The 21,455-nt window shown below is 39.6% G+C and overlaps 1 protein-coding gene across 2 annotated transcripts in view; it reads left to right on the top strand.

Moving 5' to 3' along the window:
- The window catches only part of FGD3 (FYVE, RhoGEF and PH domain containing 3), a 197,183-nt gene that overhangs the window by 84,260 nt on the left and 91,468 nt on the right, over positions 1-21,455 (top strand). Inside the window, exons 1-4 of one of the 2 annotated variants that reach the window (XM_075073421.1) lie at positions 4,620-4,910; positions 13,083-13,253; positions 17,645-17,813; positions 18,786-19,383. In XM_075073421.1, coding sequence (XP_074929522.1) covers positions 18,835-19,383 — 549 coding nt within the window. In that variant the 5' untranslated portion in view covers positions 4,620-4,910; positions 13,083-13,253; positions 17,645-17,813; positions 18,786-18,834. Of the gene's footprint in view, positions 1-4,619; positions 4,911-13,082; positions 13,254-17,644; positions 17,814-18,785; positions 19,384-21,455 lie in introns of those variants that run through there. The other variant, XM_032804168.2, reaches the window with a different exon arrangement.

The following is a 21,455-nucleotide window of genomic DNA, read 5'->3' as shown; positions in this document are numbered from 1 at the left end:
TGAATTGCCCCATCAGATTATATCCATCTGGATGATTTATTGCATGCTGGGATGCTGTTTCTGGAACTGAGATGAGACTCACAGATCTGTAATCCCCAGGATTACCCTTCTTTGTTTGTTAATGTGAGCATCATGTTGACCACCCTCTAGTTATATATACAAGATTAATGTGAAGGTTAGAAAGTGACCAGCTACTAATGAATATGACTAAAAACACCACAAACTGACACCAAAAATATTTCGGATACTTTGGTAACTTCATAATTTACCATTTTACTGTTGCTTTATCAGTTTTTGCTAATGAAATAAGTGAGTTTCAAACAACATGCAGCCCTCAATTCATCCTTCACATTGTATAGGTGATCTACATCCAAAGCTTTTAATTACGTGTATTAGCATTAGTAAACTCTCATTTAGCAAATGTACTTAATATAAAGTATCCATTGCTTAAGATTTAATAAAAATGCAGTGTTGTTTCTTACGAGGCTTGCCCAATTAGCAGAATGTTTTAAAAGCCCAAAATGTTAATTTAGTTTTATTACGCCAATATATTAGCCACTGCCTGTTAAATAACATTTTTAAATTCTACATAAAATACAGGCTCCGAGTTCACTTCTCCTCTGCAGCCAGGCTCTCCAGGGTTGCAGTGGAGGTGTGAGGTTGCAGCTACCTGACCCTGTGACCCAGAAGATATTAGAACTGCTGGAGCCTGTGCCCTAAGGGACCCTTGCCAATGGAGGACAGGCAAAGTACAATTCTGCTCTGACATTCCCCCCCACACCTCCTCCCCCAACAGAATGGCCATACTAGAGATGGGAGGAAAAGGGGAGTAGGGAGACTAGGATAAGAGCCACCTTTGCTAGCCTTACACCAATGGTGATTTCCCTTACACAAGAGGCACTTTCCACTAGCTAGCTCCAGCTGGTATCCATCCACTTTGTGCTGCCTAGGTGGCATAAAATGGACTGGAGAATCTGGCTCTCCAGGTGCAGCTACATCTTCAGTGGAGATCCATCATTTCTGTTTTAAGAACACCTGCCACTACTCCACACCAAGGAAGGTAGCAAACACAACTTTATCATTTTAAACGTTATCACTTTATCATAACATGTATTTTTTAAAAGGGGAAAGCTATTCCGATGATAAAGTTGCATACAAAGAAAAGGTAGCACCGCTCCACTAATATATATCTCAACTGTTTCACAAAAATGATTAAAGCAGTAGGATAGAGGGTTTTTTTTTTTTCCATTTTTTTTTTAGGATTGATAGGCAAGGGGAAGAAAGAGAATTTAAGTCTCTACACAGATGCTTTCTTTATCATGGTGAAGAAGCATGAAAGAGAAAGAGGTGATGGGGAAGAAGCAGCTGTGGATGCACTGGCTGTTGTTGAGGAGTGAGGGGGAAACTGGTTAAGTCAGCTGAGTGTAATTTCCATGTAAACAAGGCCTGAGGAGCTCTGGATTTTGTGGTTGGAGCCCCAGAAGTCTTCAAAGGAGTGCCCTGTGCCCGGCTGCCCAAGTCCGTGTTGCAAGTGCCAGAGAGTAATAAAACAGATGTTCGACAGCCAGACAAACCTGATATAGTAATTTGCACTGTAACTAGTAAATGTGCTGTCAGCTGAAGACCGAAGTTACTCTTCCTCTCTCTAGCCTCTGACTTGGTAACTAACAGCTGCAATAATGAGCAAAGAACACAAAAGGGCATCGTACACCATAACAGACGTAGCAGTATACAGTAAGGGCCTTGTGTATACCTTAGGGTGCACTGTGAACAGTGACTTGAGTGAAGATGCCTCATCCTCCCTGTCCTTGCTACAGGCCACGCTATCCCACACAATCACCTTGTGGCAGCAGGTACTTTTTCATTTTATATAGGTGAGTTACTTCTCTAGTCCCTGTCAGAAGGTGAGTTTACACATCAGAGACAAGTGTGGCTGCTGAACTAAACACTCACTCAGTATAAACACTGGAAGGAGAGCAGCTTACATAGCGTACAGTTACTTATGATAGCACAGGCCACAGGTCCTTCCTGAGCTGCAGTAGGGACTCTGTTGGCAGACAAGAAATTTTGAAGATCACATTGCCCCATCTGTGCAGCCCAAGGCTCTATGTGTTCCTCAAGATCTTGGGCAGGCATAGTCAATAGGTGGACCGCGGACCAAATTCAGACCACCAGATGCTTTTGAACAGAACCCGAAATCTTTTTTATTTATTCATTATCATCATCATTATTATTTTTTTATTATCTTCTCTGGGGTATACCTTGACCAAGAAATTTGGAGCTTGACAAAAAGTAATTGTTTACCTCCACTCTGTGGTAAGATATACAAGTCTACCAAATGTCCCAAAGGAGCTTTATATCGTGTGCACTGCTAATGATAAGTTCATTGCTGCTGTTAACTCATATATCTTCCTCTCAACTATGCTACTGCAGCCAGCCACCACCACCATAAAAGGGGCATGTGGGCTGAGTCCATGCCTGAAACATTGAGCAATCAATATTTGATTGCACTAATTATCTGAATCTAGGTAGTGGTCATGGTGTTTTAGAACTGTGGATCCAAGAACATGGAGAGCACAGAACAGAGTCATTGTAAATTTTAGACAACGATGTTAGCCTGTTAAAAGTTAAGTTTTTAGAGTCTAAGAATTGTTATACTTTTGTTTCATAAGTAAACATTCTGTTTCCAATATTCTTACTTGCTACTCATTTGAATCTTTGAATCTCTGTTGTTTGTTAATAAACTTATTCTCATTTATGTTATAAATACATCTCAGTGCTGTGTTGTTTTCCCCAGTTGAATCAAACAAGTGAATGTATACATTGTGCCCTTTGGGGACAGCAAGCCTAGTTATTTCTGTGAGTGTCCAGTGACAAGGGCTCAATACTGCAGGGGATGCTTTCCAATTAGACATGCTTTGTCTGGCAGAAACAACTCCGCATGGTTACATAGTTTCAAACATATTTTTAGTAGGTGCACATAACTCCTTTCATGCCATTCGTACAAACATTTTGCAATGCCTGTGACCGGTTTGTTACTGGCTTTCATTTGATAATTTACATGGCAAAGTTTGTGGATAAATACCATGAAAGTGGTTTGTTAGGTGCAGTGAGTTTGTTAGGCCTGATAGGAGTTGCTGTTCCAGAACAGTGAACCCTTCGCCAGCTGGCATGGAGGGGTTTTGAGGGTCACACAAAGTCAGAGAAAAGGTTGTTGCAGTAATCCAGACATGAGATGATGAGGCCTGGATGACAATTTTAGCTGTGTGGCTGGGTATGAGAGGCTGCATGTTAGAGACATTATGCAGAACGAATATATGGGATTTAGATGTAGCCTGGATGTGAGGACCTAGGATGGTCCAAGTTGAAGATGATGCCTGAGTGACAGGATGGATGGTGGTCCTGACCATCATGATTGAGAAAGGCGATAGCGGAAGGATGTGGCGGGGTGGGGGTGAAAGAGAAAGAGCTTTGTTTTGACCATGCATAGTTGAGCTGATGGCTAGACATCCACAAGGAGATGTTAAAGAGACAGGCTGAGATTTTAGTTTGGACAGGAGGAGGCTGGTCTGGAGCAGAGAGAGAGATCTGAGAATCAGCAGCATAGAGAACGTAGTTGAATGTGTAGTTGCTGATGAGGGTTAGTAGGGATAAAGTATAGAAGGAGAAGAGGGACAGAGCTCTGTGGAACCCCCACACTATTGAAAATAATCGTTCTCTTATGGGATGTTGGCGACTCCCACTATTCAGATCTTGTGCTGAAAATTGTCCATTTAGTTTTATGCTTATTGACTTTTATTGACTAGACCTGCCCTGTAAATGAGAGAAACTCTCTGTGAAAAATCACTTCCTGTTTTTTGTTGAAATTTTGTCTTGCTGGAAATTTTTCTAACAAGCTGTACCACACGATGACTTAATTTACCAAATAGCCCCTTGTGAGGGAGAGTATCACAGCAGCATTTATGTGTGCCCTTATTCTGGCTTTCGGGAGCTCCCTGTACAGTCCCCTCACTCCATTTCGTTCTGTTGAGATCAAAAGGGATCTCCACACGCAGCTGGGAATCATGTGATAGGCACGTTAGCACATGGGCCATGACCCGGTGCCACTCCTGATGTGAAGTGGTATCCCCATGAAGTTTCAAGGTGACCAAAATTGAGATTGTCAGTTTTGTGCCGCCGCTGCTGGTGGTCATTTTTTAGCCATGCACTATCATTATGGGAAAGCATTTGTTCTGCAGTATGGAATTGTATCTAAAGAGAAATCTGCTTTTTTGATTTTTAGAATAGAAAGAAAAGAGCTTCTGCAGTACCACACTTACAGAATATCAGGGTTGGAAGGGACCTCAGGAGGTCATCTAGTCCAACCCCCTGCTCAAAGCAGAGCCAATCCCCAGACAGATTTTTGCCCCAGATCCCTAAATGGCCCTCCCTCAAGGATTGAACTCACAACACTGGATTTAGTAGGCCATTGAGCTATCCCTCCTCCCTCAGATGTAGAGATCTGTTTTTATCACCCTCTTGCTACTTTTGAAACTTGCAATAATTGCCTTATAGAAACCTTTCCTTCCTATTTAGTGCATCTCAAAGGACCATTAAACTTGATCTTTATAAAACCAAACAACCTTTTTTGCTAACTTGAAGCAACATCCACTAATGGCTATCTCTCAACATTCTTCAGAGATCAAGTTTGATAGGTTTTATCGTCTGCTGCTCAAACAACCACATTGTTTTTAAAAAAAATTCAGTTCCTGTGAATGTGAGGCTTTACACGTAATAAGCCAGAAACGTAAATGCATTGTCATTTTAGGACCAATGCTCTGAGTCTGAAGCCGGAACTTGTGCTTTTTATTTTTGGACATCTTATTGTTAGAACAAATAGGAAAAATGTGGGTCTGTCAGCCAAAGCACAAGTAAGTAATACTTTGATATAAAACTACAAATGCAATCAATGCTGGATTCTCGCTTACTTTCTAAAGAGAATGCTATTGTTACTGCAGCTGTCTTCTGTAATTGCTGCAATGCCAAAAGAGAGGTTGCAGTTTAAATATCTGTTACTAATGTAATTCAGCTTAGTAAAAAGGCACTCACGTTGCTTGACGTGCAGGTAGATTCAAAGTCTGTTGCATATCAGCACCATCTGCAGCTACGTTAAAGCAAGGTAAGAGGAGTGCTGTGGTCAAGTTTTGGGGGGAATGATTTGAGCACAGGGAAACATAGAAAGTAGGAATTGATTGTTTTATTAGAGATGTTTAGGGGTCATGGGTCAGAAAGAAGAGGTGTTTTTTAAATGGAGTTTTAAAACACTCCTGGAGTCAATTAGGCACCAGAAGTAGAGTGAGAAGGAGGATCCAGATGGCACTGGAGATCTAGTGCTCACTCTAGCTGGACACAAAAGGGGAGAAACAAAAAAATTCTGGTGAGTGAGGAGCATGGAATAGGAGAGAACAGAAAAGATGTGAGACTCAGGGAATCACAAATCCATGAAACGTGAAGCTAGTATAGAGTTATATCATAGCAGGTTCGGTAATAGGCAGGATGATATGCAATTATAAAATCTGCAAGTAAATGAAAGGCATCAGAATTAATTTCATCAGAGTGCATTATGCTTGGTCCTTAACCCTTGTGACACTAGGATTTGCTGCCTACTGAATGCCTGTAGCTACACGTGGAGGTTTTTGTGCAATTGTATAGAGCACAGGCATTTATAATGATACTGTGCTACATTATGCACCTGTTTCACCTCTGCTGGCAGAGGGGATGTGAATTTTCTCCCAAAGAGGAGTCAGTTTCAGGAGAGGGGGTTCTACCAAGGGGCAGCACCTTTAGTTTGTGACTGGGTCTCTTGCAAGAGTTTTTTGCCTGTGGACATACTGAATCGGGACATCTTCCAATATCCTGGCTATGCCCTTCCCCTGACCCAGCTCTGCCCTTTTTGGTGCTGTACTGTTCATCTGTGAGCACCCCATGGACTAGTGCTTGAGGGTAACACTGGCACAATTGGCTCTTCCTGGATGACTTCCTGTCTATGGGGACTCGCAGGTCTGAGTGACATGGAAGTTGTAACCAAGGGCTGAGTAAAGTTGTGTATATCTCAATGAAGGACTAATCCCTAACTCTTGGATATATGATATCTGTTGGACAGTACCATTACACAATGGATCAAATGGATGTTTTAGCTGAAAATGTGCAGTCAGTCACTTCTTACAACCTAACTGGAGGTGTATCAGCAAAAAAATTGGAGGCAGATTTTTCAAGACCTCAGCCTCCACCAGGCACCTAAATGGGGACCAGCTTTTCAAAACAGCTCGACATGTTAGAGGCGGAACTCTCTAGAAAAGGTGCCTAATATTGTGCATACAGAGAGCTGCCCTATATCCTACTTCTCTAGCTCCAGGCTAGCTACAAAATGTCCAGTTCAGCAGCTGCAAGTGTTGTCTGCTCACACACAACTTTTAAAAACCCACACATTAAGAGTCTTAATATCTGTCAGCACCACAAATCTCTTCATAGGTTTCAACCAAGCATCTTGTCTTATGTTTTCAGTGTTTAGTGCCCACCCCTAGATAAGTGCACAAAACATGTATCCGTCACTGTGTATCCACTTTCAGTGCACAATAGAAATCAAAAGGCAGAGTCAAGCAACCACAATAAAAGTACCTTGCTGTGTTGATATCTTGGTCTGCTGATCAGAAACAGGGAGTGTTTTCCTCTGCTTATGCTTTGATGTATTGCCTGTATTTAGGGAACAGGGCACATGCTGTATGTTGTACTAAAATGAGACCAGGAATAGAGAAGCCACAACAAGGTCTATCTCTTGATGTTAAAAGCCGGCTGTGTGTTGGTCTTCTAAAAAATAAAATAACCTAATATAAGGAATGAGAATCCTGATCTCTTTCTGTCCTGGCAGACATTCACAGTGACCTATTCCATGCAAATGGACATGCTGTTCAGTCCCCATTGATTACACTGAGGTTGCACAGGGTGTAAATCAGCACAGAATTTGGCCACTGGCATTTTAAGCTCAAAACACCAATCTTGCAAGTGATCTCTTCTGGCTAAGCATATGATGCTGTTAACTGAGAACAGAGGAGAGAATATTCCTTAAAAGCTTGTTAAGAACCATTTTCTCCACTTGTCATCCTTGTTTTTCTCTACTCATGGCGGACATGTCCTCTCCCATCTTTTCTCCAGTCATGTGCTTAGAAGGTTCTGAATCCAGCTTTACTGCTAAAATCACGCTGCTTGGGGAGCCCTCAAAGAGATACAATGGGGAATTGTGGAGGGGACCACCCCTTCATGCCAGGGAACCCAACTCTACAGAGGTGCCCAGCACACTCACAAGCAGGAAGATTTTGTGCACAGATCCACCAGCCCAATCCCTGGTGGAGCAACAGGGGGTGGTTATTGGTTAATCAATAGCAGCTCTAGAATGGTTCCACTTGCCAGCCCTGTAGCATTTGGAGTAGGATTCCTTTCCTGCTGGCACCCATAGGACCTCCTTCACCAAGCTTCTGTACTTTGGCTTTGAATAGGGACCAATAATTACCATTAGGGGATGCTATCTCTAACAGGTATTTGTTATACCGTTAAGTGTATTTTAGTTTGTAAAAATCTCCCAGTGGTATTAAATCTGCTAAAGCAAACTTTTAAACCAGTATACTACTTATCAGCATCCCTCATTGGATGGGAATGCTTTTTCCGTATGTCTCCTTCCAACCAGTTTGGTGTTTGCCACCCCTTTGAAACCCTTTTCTCGCCTGCCAGTCCAGAGGCTAGCTTCATTTTCATCCACTTTACCCCACCCCAGCTTTCAGGACACACTTCAAAAATACCATCCTTCTAGTCAAAAGGTTTGGATGAAAATCCTTCAGAGCAGTCAGTGCCTATTAGGAGTACGTTTTCAGCCATCTTCTGATTGGTGTTTTTTTGTACACCCACTTTTGCATACATGACTGATGGTTCTCAAAAAGTTACACATCCACATATGAACATGCAGGTCTCAGAGCCCAACTGACCAAACTCTGTGCATAGGTGGTGGCTTATGCATGCAAAACAGGTGAAAAACCCCAGTTTTGTGGTGGCACATACAACAGGGTCTGCAAATATGGACATACAAAATCAGAAGCTAATATTCCTGGTAGTGTGCTATGGTGCGAGAGACTCCTCCTAGGTGCTCAGCATGTCAGCCCAACAGTGTTCCCAGACCCCGGTTGCCAGGTGTATGAGAGACTGGGCTTGGGAATTTAATATGGATCAGTGACAGAACTGCCGCTGGGTTACTGGTCTAGATCCTTAGCTGATGCTACTATGATTTACAATACCTGTAATTTTTGGCCCTTTATATTCCGTTTATCTTAATTTAATAGAAATACATTATGAGCTTCAAGAATCTCAAACCTGAAACAGCTTCTTCAAAAAGTTAGTTTTATCTTAAGCTTAGCCAGCTCAGTGAGGAAACTGTCTGACATGAGTATGATTCAGAGAATGAACAACGTTCTTGAGAAATTGCTCTGTTCTGTGAAAAATAGTCTTCCTAATAAAGTTCTGAAGTCTTCAGCAAAGATTAAAGTGGGTATTTTTGCAAAAGTTGTTGCAGGTTTTAGGCTTCTTTAGGAGTCTAGTTTATTCTGTGTTCTGTTGAAGTTAAATAAATATTACAGGAAACCTTAAATACCAATTTTACTATGTGACTCGTGTGTGAAAAGTTATGGACAGCAGTGTCCTGTGCTCGCTGTGGGCTGGTCATGCAAACTTTTGTGCTTTTGAGTAACTTTACTCATGTGAATATGATAGTTCCAGGGAAGTCATTGAAACTACTCTTGTAAGTATTTTACTCATGTGCATGGCCTATAGGAGTGAATCGGTGACTGCAAAGTTGGACGTAATGAAGCTGAGCTTCAGTTATGTGGTGTTTGTCGTTGACTCATGTTACTAACCATGTATGTGGTAGTCAGGCTTGGACAGTAGAATTCACTGACTCTTTTTTGCAGATAATTTTTTAAAATTTGAATTGAATTGGTCTTTTCAAATAGAACCGGTGTTCATGCAAATTAACTTCAAAGTCTGAAAGAGAATTGTTCGTCTCAGATTTCCTTTTGGCATTGCCTGTGTATTTCATAGCTTATTCACACCATAATATTCTTCTAGCTACTCTGTGACTAGGTGTAAAGCACATAACAAGAGACAACCAGACCCTGGAAATCACAATGTGTTGTTGGAAAAATTACTACAAAATAACTTAGCTTTCTACATTTTACTGATTTCCAATTACTAGGGATAGTTATGGCCAATCCATTCTGGGCTTGCTTGTGATTAGGGTGATGCCCCTGCACAGAGGAGTAAGGTGAAGTCTGCTTCTCTTCTGGAGCAGTGGGGTAAGGCAAGGCCTGGAGTAGGAGGAGCTTTGGCTAGGGAATTGTACTTCATGGATGTGTCTCAAAGGGGCTATCCCTTACTGGGACAACTTCCCGAGTAGTGCAGTTTGCACCACGTCTTTCTCGGTTCTGTCCCTAGAAGCACAGTGTAGCACTCAGAGCAGCCCATAAGTATCTTACTTTGAGAAGAATTCAGCAGATAATAATCTATAAATTAATAATTCTTTTATCAAAGCATTTTATAGTGTTAGAAAAATAAGTAAGAAAGTAAAATAATTTTTAAAAGTTGTATTATACTACATGTGAGAAGTAACTCTTAGGGTCACATTCGCAAATGCATAGGGAATTGCTTGAATTAAAAATAAAAAAAAAAAGAACCGCATCACTTGTGTGGTTTCACATAAGCGTATTTTTCTTGTTACATGGCCAAGAGTCTGCATTTGCTGTTTAAAGCTCTTGTGGATTTCAGGGATGAACATTGTTGTAATTGCTTATCAATTCTTTTCTGTGCCTGCTTGCTCTTTTGATACAATGTTAATAAGTGTTTATATGTTAAATGCAGAGAGTTGGTGAGTATTGTTGTCAACAATAACATGTATATAGTGTGCGAGGCACAAGATGTCAAGTTTTGTTCTAAGGCAGTGACATTTTTTGTTTGTTCCTTTGAGATAGGCAGTGGCTTTTAAAAGGAAGTGGTTTAAAACTTACCTAAGTGTTTGGTGCGCAGACATATCAGAGAACAAATCATTAGACGCTTCGGCCAAACTCAGAGGGAATGAACAAAACTGTTAATCATCAAGTGATCCATCCGTTGTCACCCATTCCCAGCTTCTGGCAAACAGAGGCTAGGGATGTTTCAGAACATGGTTTTGCATCCTTTTCCATCCTGGCTAATATCCTTCATGAACCCTTTTTTGAACCCTGTTACAATCTTTGCCTTCACAACAACATCTGGCAAAGAGTTCCATTGGTTGACGTTGTGTTGTGTCGAGAAATAATTCCTTTTGCTTGTTTTAAATCTGCTGCCTATTAATTTAATTGGGCGACCCGCAGGTCTTGTGTTATGAGGAGGAGTAATTAACTTATTTACCTTATTTACTTTACTTACTTAATTTGCTTTCTCTACACCAGTCATAATTTTATAGACTTCTATCATATCCCTTCCTAGTCATCTCTTTTCCAAGCTCAAAAGTCCCAGTCTTATTAATCTCTCCTCATATGGAAGCTGTTCCATACCACTAATCATTTTTGTTGCCCATTTCTGTACTTTTTCCAATTCTAATATATCTTTTTTGAGATGAGGCGACCACATATGCATGCATCATTCAAGATGTGGGCAATACAATATTTTCTGTCTTATTTTCTGTCCCCTGCCTACTTGTTCCCAACATTCTTGGCTACCACTGCACATTGAGTGGATGTTTTCAGAGAACTATCCACAATGACGCCAAGATTTCTTTCTTGAGTTGTAAGAGCTAATTTAGACCCCATCATTTTATGTTTATAGTTGGGATTATGTTTTCCAATGTGTATTACTTTGCATTTATTAACACTGAATTTCATTGCCATTTTGTTGCCTAGTCACCCAGTTATGTGAAATCCTTTTTATCTTCAAATGATTAAAATTCAGTGCTTAAAAAATCCTGAGTTTAAGCCTGAAGCAGGTTTGAGTAGCTGAGCTCAAATAAATCCCCTGAAAAGTAGATTTGATAGCAGATGCACTAATGAACTTTTAAACAGCAGTAGCAGGAAGCAGTGTTGAAGAATTCAGAGATTATGCATTAGGGTGACAGAAGTGGATAGACTTGTGCTAATTTTTATTTATTTGATGGCTTTGAATTGATTTTTGTCAGCAAACAGTTATAACTTTGGAATATTCGACATCAATTTGAAAAAATCCTTAATGCTGCTGTGTAACCATCTACCTTTTGAGAATAGTCCTGTGAAACATTTGCAATACTGTATACCTTTAACCCACTCAATCTAGATCCAAAGGTTAGTGTTCTGAGGTCGGTAACGCATGTAAATCCAGTGTAACTCCACTGGCTTCAGAGTCTGATCTCAGTCTAAAGCTAGCCCTGAGTAAGTTGCATTTGTGAAGCTCAGCTCATGTTCCTGAATAATTCACAAAAAAGGCTGAAGATTACTTTAATGTTTAGACAGATCCTCCTTCTCAAGTGTTTGAGATCATCTTATCATTTTAAAGGGGAAGAGACAATTTAAACTAGTCCATTTTAAAACAAAATTAATAATAGTTTCAGGGGCTACCTCTGCTCCAGAGTCTCCCGCCAATTTTTGTGCATTTACATTCATATTACAGTATTTCATTCAAAGAAAAAACTCTCCCTTTACCATGTTAACACCCACACAGACTGACAATAGAGAAGAAATACTCACAAATACTGTTAAATTCCCAAAACAAACTGAAAAAAGAGACTCTCTTTCTCTCTAATCTGTCATTTATATTAGTTAGAGATGTTACTTGTAACAATGGGCTTGATTCAGGAAAGCATCCCTTGTTTAGGAAGGACACTTAAACACATTTCGTGGTTTAAATTCTGATCCCTTTGAAGTCAATGGCAAAACTCCTATTGACTTCAGTGGGGCCAGGATTTCACCCAGTGGAACTTAATGCTTAATTGCCTTTCCTGAACAGTGATGCTTTTCCTGAATCAGGGTCAACAGTAGGCTGAAAAATTTCAGAAAGTGTTACTTAAGTTGACAATGACCATGTAATACTAAAGACTAAAATTAAGACCTGTTGTGAATAGGTACAACTCGATTAACTTCAGTGCATATGCATCAGGTCTGAACTTGGCCCAGTGTGTTTATCTGCAGCAGTTTTAATAAGAATCAGTATTAGACTAGAACACTGTACACTGATTGTCCACAAGCACATTCTGATTGGCTGGTTGGGCCATTTTTGATGACATCACAACCACATCCAGTATCAACTTTCTTTGGTACCTGTTGAGACCGTATCAGTGAAAGCCAAAATAAAAAGCAAGCAAACCTACTCCCCAATATATTCAATTGGGTGGGTTGTTTTATTTCGCTAGACCCCTTAGGAAATGAGTCAATAATAAATTTTTAAAAAGAAACAAAACATCTTCGTCATTCCGTTCTCTGGACTTCTCAATACATCATATTCATCTGTCTTTCAGACTATCAGCCCTCTGGGGAAGACCGTGTTTGTACGTTGTCTTGAATTTATAGGCATTTAACACATAATAAACAGCAATGTTATGTCATTTAAATTGTTAATCGAATTCTTGCAAAGGATTGAGGCATGTTTATCATCTGTCTGGTCTATCACAGGCATTTGTGATTCATCCATTCTTGAATCTAGATGCTGATTTACCGAGTAGAATACAGTGTCTGTGCACCTGTATCTCTACTTAGAGGAAGCCTATCAAAAAGGATTTTATATATACATACTCCCATAATCATTCACTGTTAGATCTATTTAGCTTTTTAATGAAGAAATTACTAGTTGCTTGGAGAAATGAATACTGAGGTTCATGACCTATTTCAACCATCCAATTTAAAGTGATTGTCAAGATGGATGTTTCTGAAATGATAACTTCTAAGTTAATGACTTTTCTTTCCTTCAAATAACTGATAACAAGCTAAGCTACCAGAGCCAGGACAAGCTGCTTTTCAAGAGAAAAAAGGAGGAAATAAACATTGACCCATTTCTTTTTCCAGGTTGCCCTTGTGCTCCTTTTCAAATCAAATGTCATATTGACTCAAATCCGACATTGGAAGCATGTGGCGAGTTGCAGCACATTGGCCCTGTGCAATGTATCCATCAAACTGGAAGGAAGCCCAAAACCAAATCTCCATTGGTCAAAACACATCTTCTGCAGAAACCCCAAGGCAAGTGGTTTTGTTCCTCCAATATTCATGCAATTTTCTATTGTGCTGCAAGTATAATGTTTTTAAAAAGATTGTTTTAATTTGAAAATTAGAGCTGTTGTCTCATTGGATACAGAGAAAGTACAATTAGCATGACTTTTTCATTTTTCTAGTGTTAAAAATTCAATTGAAAAAGCTTTGGGGAAAAAAATGGACTCACAAATGACATAGCTTAATTAACTTTTCAAAAATGTGACCTTATACATTTTCGGTGTGTATATCACATGTAATAGTAAAGATTAGGATTTACTTAAAAATATTGTTTAAATTCTTTATTCATTTTTATTGAATAGCTTAGCACTCAAATCTAGAACTCCTTTGTGCTGTATTGAAAACAGCTGCACTACACCTAGCAAAAAGAAATGCCTGAAAAATTACAAATATATTTTTTAAAAAGGAAACATTAACCAAACCAGTGTGTACAGCCAAGCATACCATTATTAGATGTAATAACTGTGTAACCCCATCAATTCAAGAATAATCACAGAGAAACAAACGCCTCCACCTTACTTCCAGACACAGGATGATACAAGACATGAGCCAGCTCCTCAGCTGGTGTAAATGTATGTAATTCTGTCAAAGCCAGTGTAGCTATGCTGATTGACACCAGCTGAGGAGTGGGCCCCAGAAGTGCAGAGTTGGAGCATTTATAATCTCTAGGCTGTTTTTTTTTCCTATATGCATCGAAGTGCTAACTGCTTGAGGAGACTAAGGCCCAGTCCCTTGTATGGGGAGAAATTATTTCCACATGCTGCAGTCTGTACAGTGAAGTGTTAGTCTCTTTGTAGTATCAGTTATTGTTTTTCTTACTAGCTCTTTAGAAATTGCTTAGAATACTGTGCATACTAGAGGTTTGTCTTCTCAGCTAAGATACATGCTTCATTTATCTGAAAGTATTTTGAAAGCCCTTTTTTTGACAAGTGCAGGTGAGAATATCCCAAATGTCTTGATTTAAACAAAGGTCATAAAAAACAGTCACATAAGTAGGGTAAGTATCATCATTATGTGACAACAGGAAACAACCATTTTGGTCACTATCAAAAATATTTAAATATACTGTGCAAAATGAGACTCCTATGTAATCATCCTGAATGCCTGTAGAAAAAGCAACTTTCTGCCTTGCCTTTAACAATTGGTATCCATAAAGAAAAACTGTTGACACATCTGAAACTGAAAGGACAGTCTTAAAGTGTAATATTGGTATACTAGTCCTCCCGGTAGGTGATGGGGGTGTGTGTGTGTGTGTGTACTGTATATACACACTTAATTAGTTTTCATGTAGAGTTCTTTCTCTTTCAGATTTCATTATTGAACAGTCCATTAACATTATTAATAATGCTATAAGGTATTCTGATAAATAGGAATAGCTAAAACTAGATAATCAGCTGGTGTATATCAGTGAAACTTCCCTGGAATTAGTGGAACTGTACCTATTTATAACAGCTGATCTGGCCCATTATCTGTATCTTCATCAGCTTGCTCTGTTTGATTCAGATCATGTTTAAAAGTGCCCCAAATTGCTTTAACTTTGGTCAGTCTCATCTCCATTACTCAAATATCAACATTCCTGAAATGATATATCCAAGCCTTCCCTCTCTCCCCCGTATAGAGCAAGGAATTTAGACTAAAAGGAGTAACTCTCTTTCTCGCTTGCTGAAATTCAGTTTAACATCCTGAGTAATTAAAAGTTATTGAGATAAAATGGACAAACACACATGAAGGAAGACATAAGTTTGAATAGTTTCTCTTGCTAGTACTCCCTACACTCTTGTTGCAAACCAATTTGACACTAGTCCCCAAAAGTAGATGAAATATATTCAAATAGAAAAAATAAGAATGTAAGCCAAGATTTTCAAAAGTAGCTGTTGCCAAGTAGCCACCTTCTGCAAATCAATCTCCGTTTCCTGACAGCCTCACCATTTCTGATAGTCACTCAGTGGGGATCTCAGCAGAGGTTCAGTTGTTAACTTCGTAATTCCTGCAATACTTTAAAAATATTACTACACCTAATTCTGGTTATCCTTTAGTGTAAGTTGTAGAGGACTAGTTTTCTAGCCCTATTGCTACCTGTTGCATTAGCTGACAAACATGTCTGTGTGCATGCAGCCATGGAGTCATTACACTTTGGAGTAATGATCTGTGAGTTGCAGCTGCTTCCCCTCCTGGACTCAGATCTACTCTTCTTCTGTAAGAATCAAATGAAGGCTCTAGATCATTCCAAATTTCTGTTGCTGGTTTGGTTTCCCTGGGAAAAGGTCTGCATGTTCTTTTGCACACGTGTGTGTCCACACTTCCTCATGTAGAAAATGTTCTGTTTGAAGGTTACTCATCAAGGCCTACAGTGATAAATCTTCAGCTAAGTCTGAGGAGATTTAAATGTGCAACCACCAATATCATTAGTGGAAATTGGATTGCTAAATCAACCCAAGTTTGTTCAGAACTGGCTGAACTGAAGATGGAGTTTCACGCTCCTCTGTTCTCTCTCCCACAAAGTAAGAGGAGGGCTTGTGACCCCCACAGATAATAGCCTTTTGACCCCCAGTTTGAGAACCCCTGGATTAATGCATGCAGCAATTTACAAACATTCTATAAAACCCCAACACATTCTTACAAGGCTAACACCTTTCTTGAACAATATTAATATATAGGTGAGCTGGTCTGGCTTCCAGCTATGAATTTGTCAGTGGTGAGCTAATGCCAACAGCCTTGGCCAGAGCTGGCACCTGGTTTGCCAGCGTCACAGCCACCCTTCCACATGCAAGGACATTTCCGTTACATTACATCACCCCACACCTCCTGTGCACTTATGGTTTTCTATGAAAAAACCCAATAGCAACCCTCTTATTTTTTATAGGGAATTCAAGATGGCCTGGGACACTAGGCCAATCCAGGAGTTTAATCCTACTGCTCTAAATGTACAGTAAAGACCAAATCCTTCACAAGATGTACTTTGCCTTTAACTGGTATTGCTCAAACAAGCTGTGCAGTTGCAATGGTTATAATCCTCCTGCATGTTGTACTCTAGCACATTAAATCATCCATAGTCATCAACTTCAGTGGAGCTGTGACAACTGACAGCAGCTAAAGTTCTGCTCCAAGAAGAAAGGACATTTAGGCTCATTCAGCTCTAGAGTCTAAAACTCTCATCCAGAGCTTTGCCTGAGTAAAGATCTCAGGAATTGGCACTCTACGTTTGTTACCATAAAATTTTAAAAAGAAAACAAAGCCCTAAAATTACTCATTCAGAACTGTTGATAATTAATGAGATTTTACAGCATTAAGCGCATTATGCAAACGTGTTCCATATGGACCATTTTAACATAACTGCTCTGGCTAACATGAAAAACTTGAATTCAGCTGCTGTTCTTGAAAAGTTATTTAGGAAAACACTTTACAACTTGTGTATCGAACTTTTAGTATATTTCCTATTAGACAGTTTAGGGCTGAGTGAATATTTGGCAGCACTGCTCAAAGAAATGTATACTTCTGGATTAATTTCACTGTCAGTTTTTCTTAGCTTCTAGTTTAAGGTCCATTTATGTGAAGTTGCTTTCACTGCGTAAAATAGTAAAAGCATGTGAAACTGTTGCTATGGGTTACTGCTTATGTATTTATAAAACCATTTACTCTGCAAAAAATGAAGAACTGACTGCATATGTTTTGCCAAATTACATTAATTAGAAAGGACTGCAAAGGACTAATTAAGAGGCTAAGGTACAACGTTGACTTCCTTTTTCAACAGATTGGAGACATGTTTAAAGTAAGCATTTATTTATACAGTATCTTGTTCAGTGCAGTACCAAAAGAGGAAGGAAATTTGTGAAGAATATACCACAGAGAAGCTGGGGGAGGGAAAAGGAAATAAAGTTTTTTATGTTTTCCTGCAGTGCTTCCAGTAGAATGAATGACCTGTCCAAATCCATATTTTTCTTATGGTATCTAGTTAAGTGTATTAGACCAATAAGAATTCTAAGTTTTGAAAAGTCACCATTCGGGAAATTGAACACTATAGTGGAGAAGAAGAGAGTGCTTGCACAACTAAGTCTTGGTGTGTGCGCTGTGCATCCTGTTTGGCAACAAGGAAGCGGTGATGTTCTGTCAGCTACTCAGTGCATTGACAGATCTGACAAAACTGTAGAAATGCAAAAGAGAAACTAGTCTATTTCTTTAGAGCGTATCAAAGTGTTTTTGTTTGAAAAATATATTGTGACTGCAGTGGTTCCGATGTAATTAATAAACTGCAGTAAAACAATGGGTGCTTCTTGCTCTTTCTTCAGAGTGAGGATCTGTTGTCTTTGTTGTTATAAAGAAGCGAGAATTTTATCCTCTCTTTTCCCCCTTAATTTTATTAGTACCTCCTAAACCTGTCCATCTCAAACCTGGGCAGGAAAGAATTCCTCCAGCACCTTCTCGGCCTTTGCCAGCTGATCCCAAGTCATCAAGAAGCTTAGTGCCTGAAGAGGAAGAAACACAGACATCATCAGGAGTCAACATCCTCATTGAAAAATTTGAAAGTATTAGGTAAATATTTATATTTGTCTATTTCTACTTGTGTCATTTTTTGCATTCGGGTTGAAACTTTGTCTCAGTAGGAAGAAAAAAATCAAGAAATATTTATTGTAACTATTGTGAACAAATTCATATAGAGCAATTTGTCTAATCATAAACCCTAACCTTAACTGAGTGCATATGGGGACTTTATACAGCAAGCAATGTTGCCATAAAACTTATTGGTCTATATCATGCCATCAACCACCAGATAGGAGTCTCCACTGAAATCAGTGAAGAGTTGTGCCTAAAAATAACCCAATGTCTGCTTTTAGTAGGCAAAGTCTGGGTTGGAATTGTTTTGCTATTACAAGATCTTGATTATTGTAGTTACAGATCACAGCATATTATAGATCAGGCTAATGTGCAAGCTAGTTTCTACAGAAATTGCATTTGTTGAATTTGGTTGGTCAGTTTTACTGTAAAATTGGCTGATCTTGCAAACCCTATTCAGAGGAAATTCCCATTGAAGGCCAGGCCTGCAGGACAGGGTGTGAAGTTTAAAAAAAAAAAAAAAAAAAAAGTTATTTCCAATAGTTGATATTTAAACTGGTCTCATGAATTTTGAAAGTTATGCTTTGATATAGGAAAATACTACATTGCTATCCCTTTAAAATTTCATCTCTCTTGTAAGGAGATCCCCTGCCCTGAAGAGATAATTCCACTGAAGAACAATGAGTTCCTGTCTTTGAAGGAGGGAAAAAGATGCTTCCTCCCTGCAGGATAGGAGGATTTTAAAGGGATAGCAAGTGACATGGTGTTGTGTGCCACTTTTGAATGAGTATTTGTTTCAGTCATTCTGACTGGAATTTTCAAAAGTTCAAAGGAGTTAGGGCCCCGCTGCCATTGCAACTGAATGGAAACTGGGCTCCTAACTCCCTTAAACACCTTGGAAAATCCCAGCCTCCAATTCAAATGACCAAGGTGCTTCCTCTTCATTTGTAGGCAACCTACCCACGTTCTTCAAAGAAACCAATTAAATTTAACTTTTAAGATGGAACCTGGATTGGACTCTTCCAAACAGCCAAGCTCAAGTGACTGTGAAGTAGTAGCTTCCTGTACTAGTTCTACAAATGAAAAAAGTGAGCCAGATGAAAATGAGCCAGACGTCCTGTGCAGTGCAGAACTGTCTAATGCAGACATAATGAAAATTAAAGAGCTAAGCATCGGGGAAAACAAAAGCTACGAGGACTGTACTGCTCTGAATGTGAGCAAAGAGCCCTCTGGAGAACTGGAGAGTAAGGACTCAACCTCAGAGCTGAATGGTAATGGTAAAATTCCCAACAGAGACAGTGGAATTGACAGCCCTTCTTGTAGCGTGGCGGGAGAGACTTTCCCAAACGAAGAAGGCACAGACCAGAAGAAATCCACTGCCTCTGGGAATCCAACAGAGATGGAAACTGACAGCAAGGGGAGCAAGTCTTCACCTGTAGAGCAGAAGAGAGACTCAATCCAGGATGAAGACAGTGATCTAGATGAGGGAAGTAGCGAGGAACAAGAGACAGCAGAAGTGCCAAAGTTAGATGATTTAGATGTAAACAAGGTAAGATACTTATTTGTTCATCGCTTTCAAACCTTAAGCCCTGATTCTGCAACTGGCCTTGTGCTGGGGAGACACTGTTGCATCCATATTCACGCATTTTAAATCCAGAAGGACCATTATGATCATGTAATCTGTTGCTGTGTATACCACGGGTTATACACAGAGTTAGAGTATCTCTTTTAGAAAGACCTCCAGTCTTGATTATCACTTGGCTTCAAGTGGTGGACAATCCACCACATCTGTTGGTAAGTTGTTCCAGTTGGGCTCAAATTGCACTCAAAGCTAAAAACGTGCACCTTAGTTTTGGTTTGAATTTGTCTAGCTTCAGCTGTTGGATCCCTGGGTGCAGGAGTCTACCTGTATGAAGCTCCTGGCAGGATTGGGGCCGCACATATTCATATTTGAAATCATAGCCTTATGGAAGTACTTGCATGTCATTTGAAGCCTTTGTTGTATTTTTTATAAAGGCGTTTATGCCTTTTTCTGTTTTATATACTGTGGGTGGAAAAGTTTCTTATTAAGGCTGGGGTCTCTGTAAATTACATTGTTTCAAGTCAGTAATATATTTGAATACAGTGTGCAAAGGGTCCAGTCCTGGAGCAGCATTACGCAACTTATGACAAGCAAGGAGCAAAACTGGTTCACTGTTCAAGCAATTCTTTGCACCTAGAAGACAACATCCTGAAATACAGAGTACTGTAGCTCCCAGCTGCAGCAATGTACATAGCAGTCTGTAATTTTATATTAAAGGAATATGTAATTAACTATTTACTAGGGCTGTCATGCAATTAAAAAAATTAATTGTGCAATTAAAAAAAATTAATGATGATTAATCACTCTGTTAAACAATAATAGAATTAGTGTGAGTGAGAGGAGATTCAGATCCCTGGATCCAGGAACATTTACAGGCCTCCACTTCCAAAGGAAAATGTAGCAACCCAAGTGAATCTTGTGATGGGCTCAGAACTTGTTAATAATATTTGTAAATCCACATGCATCAAACACAGTGTTTTAGTTACTAGTTCAGTGTTACTAGTATGAGTCATGTCAGAAGGAAGAACAAAAACATTGATTTTGGTGTCACTGAGAACATTAACTTCAGAGAAATAGCTGACATGAAGGCAAAACTTGAAAGTTTATTCTGGCTGCTTCTCAAAGTGAATGTAGTTTACATTTTCCAAGCAGCATGATGAATGAATACACAGTCCATTCTACTGTCAAACAAAACTTTCCTGCGTAATTGTAATAGTTTATATTTATGCAGCTAGAATTTTTGATCTGGGGAATCCCAAAGCGATTATAGGCTTAACCAACTGACACTCAAATGTAACTGTCTAAAAGATGGCTTCACCAACTATATAAGTCCACCAGCCCTGAGCTGGAGAGCAGCAAACATTCAGCAACGCTCCAACTTCAGAACAAATACTGAGAGAAAAGAATCACTGTCTGACAGATAGTGGAACCTGAGCAATAACTAATGTGGGTTTGATAAACTACAGCTACTTGGAACAACCTGATTGACCAATGGTGTAGTTCTGTCAAAAGAGCAATGAGGGTAAAGCAGCAGAGGAGATATATTTGGATTTGTCTCCCTGTGCATTTTCTGTAGTTCACAAAAACTGCAGAGACCATGAGAACCATGAACCTGACACAGATTTTTATACCAACTGCACTGGACAATGAAGTAAGAATATAAGGAGTCGTACAGGAATTAGGGTATGGAGGCTTGAGAAGCTGAATCAGGGGGCTATCTGGGCACCCAGAAGAGCTTCAGGATCTGCTTAAGGCCAAAGGAAATCTGCAGAGGACTCTGCATGGACTCTGAGTGAGGGCTAGAGGGAAAGCCCTTTGGAACAAAGTGGTGCAGGATTCATCAGAAACTGCTGGGGAAGGATTCAGAGAAAGGGACATGGTGAAGCTCTTCAGGTGTGTAGGTCCCCTGACTTATAGAACTGAGCTCCCCTTTCCTCTCTGGCATATGATATCTACTCATTTTTCTAGCTTGCTTCCAAGCAGGCCTTCTAAACTTCATAAAACTGGTTGCAGTTTTTAGTAGTCTTCAGGAACCAATC

This window comes from Chelonoidis abingdonii, chromosome 17 (assembly GCF_003597395.2).
Source record: "Chelonoidis abingdonii isolate Lonesome George chromosome 17, CheloAbing_2.0, whole genome shotgun sequence".
In the NCBI taxonomy this organism is placed as follows: Eukaryota; Metazoa; Chordata; order Testudines; family Testudinidae; genus Chelonoidis; species Chelonoidis abingdonii.
The sequence above is the reverse complement of the archived record's forward strand: the minus strand, read 5'-3'. Positions and strand labels throughout refer to the sequence as shown.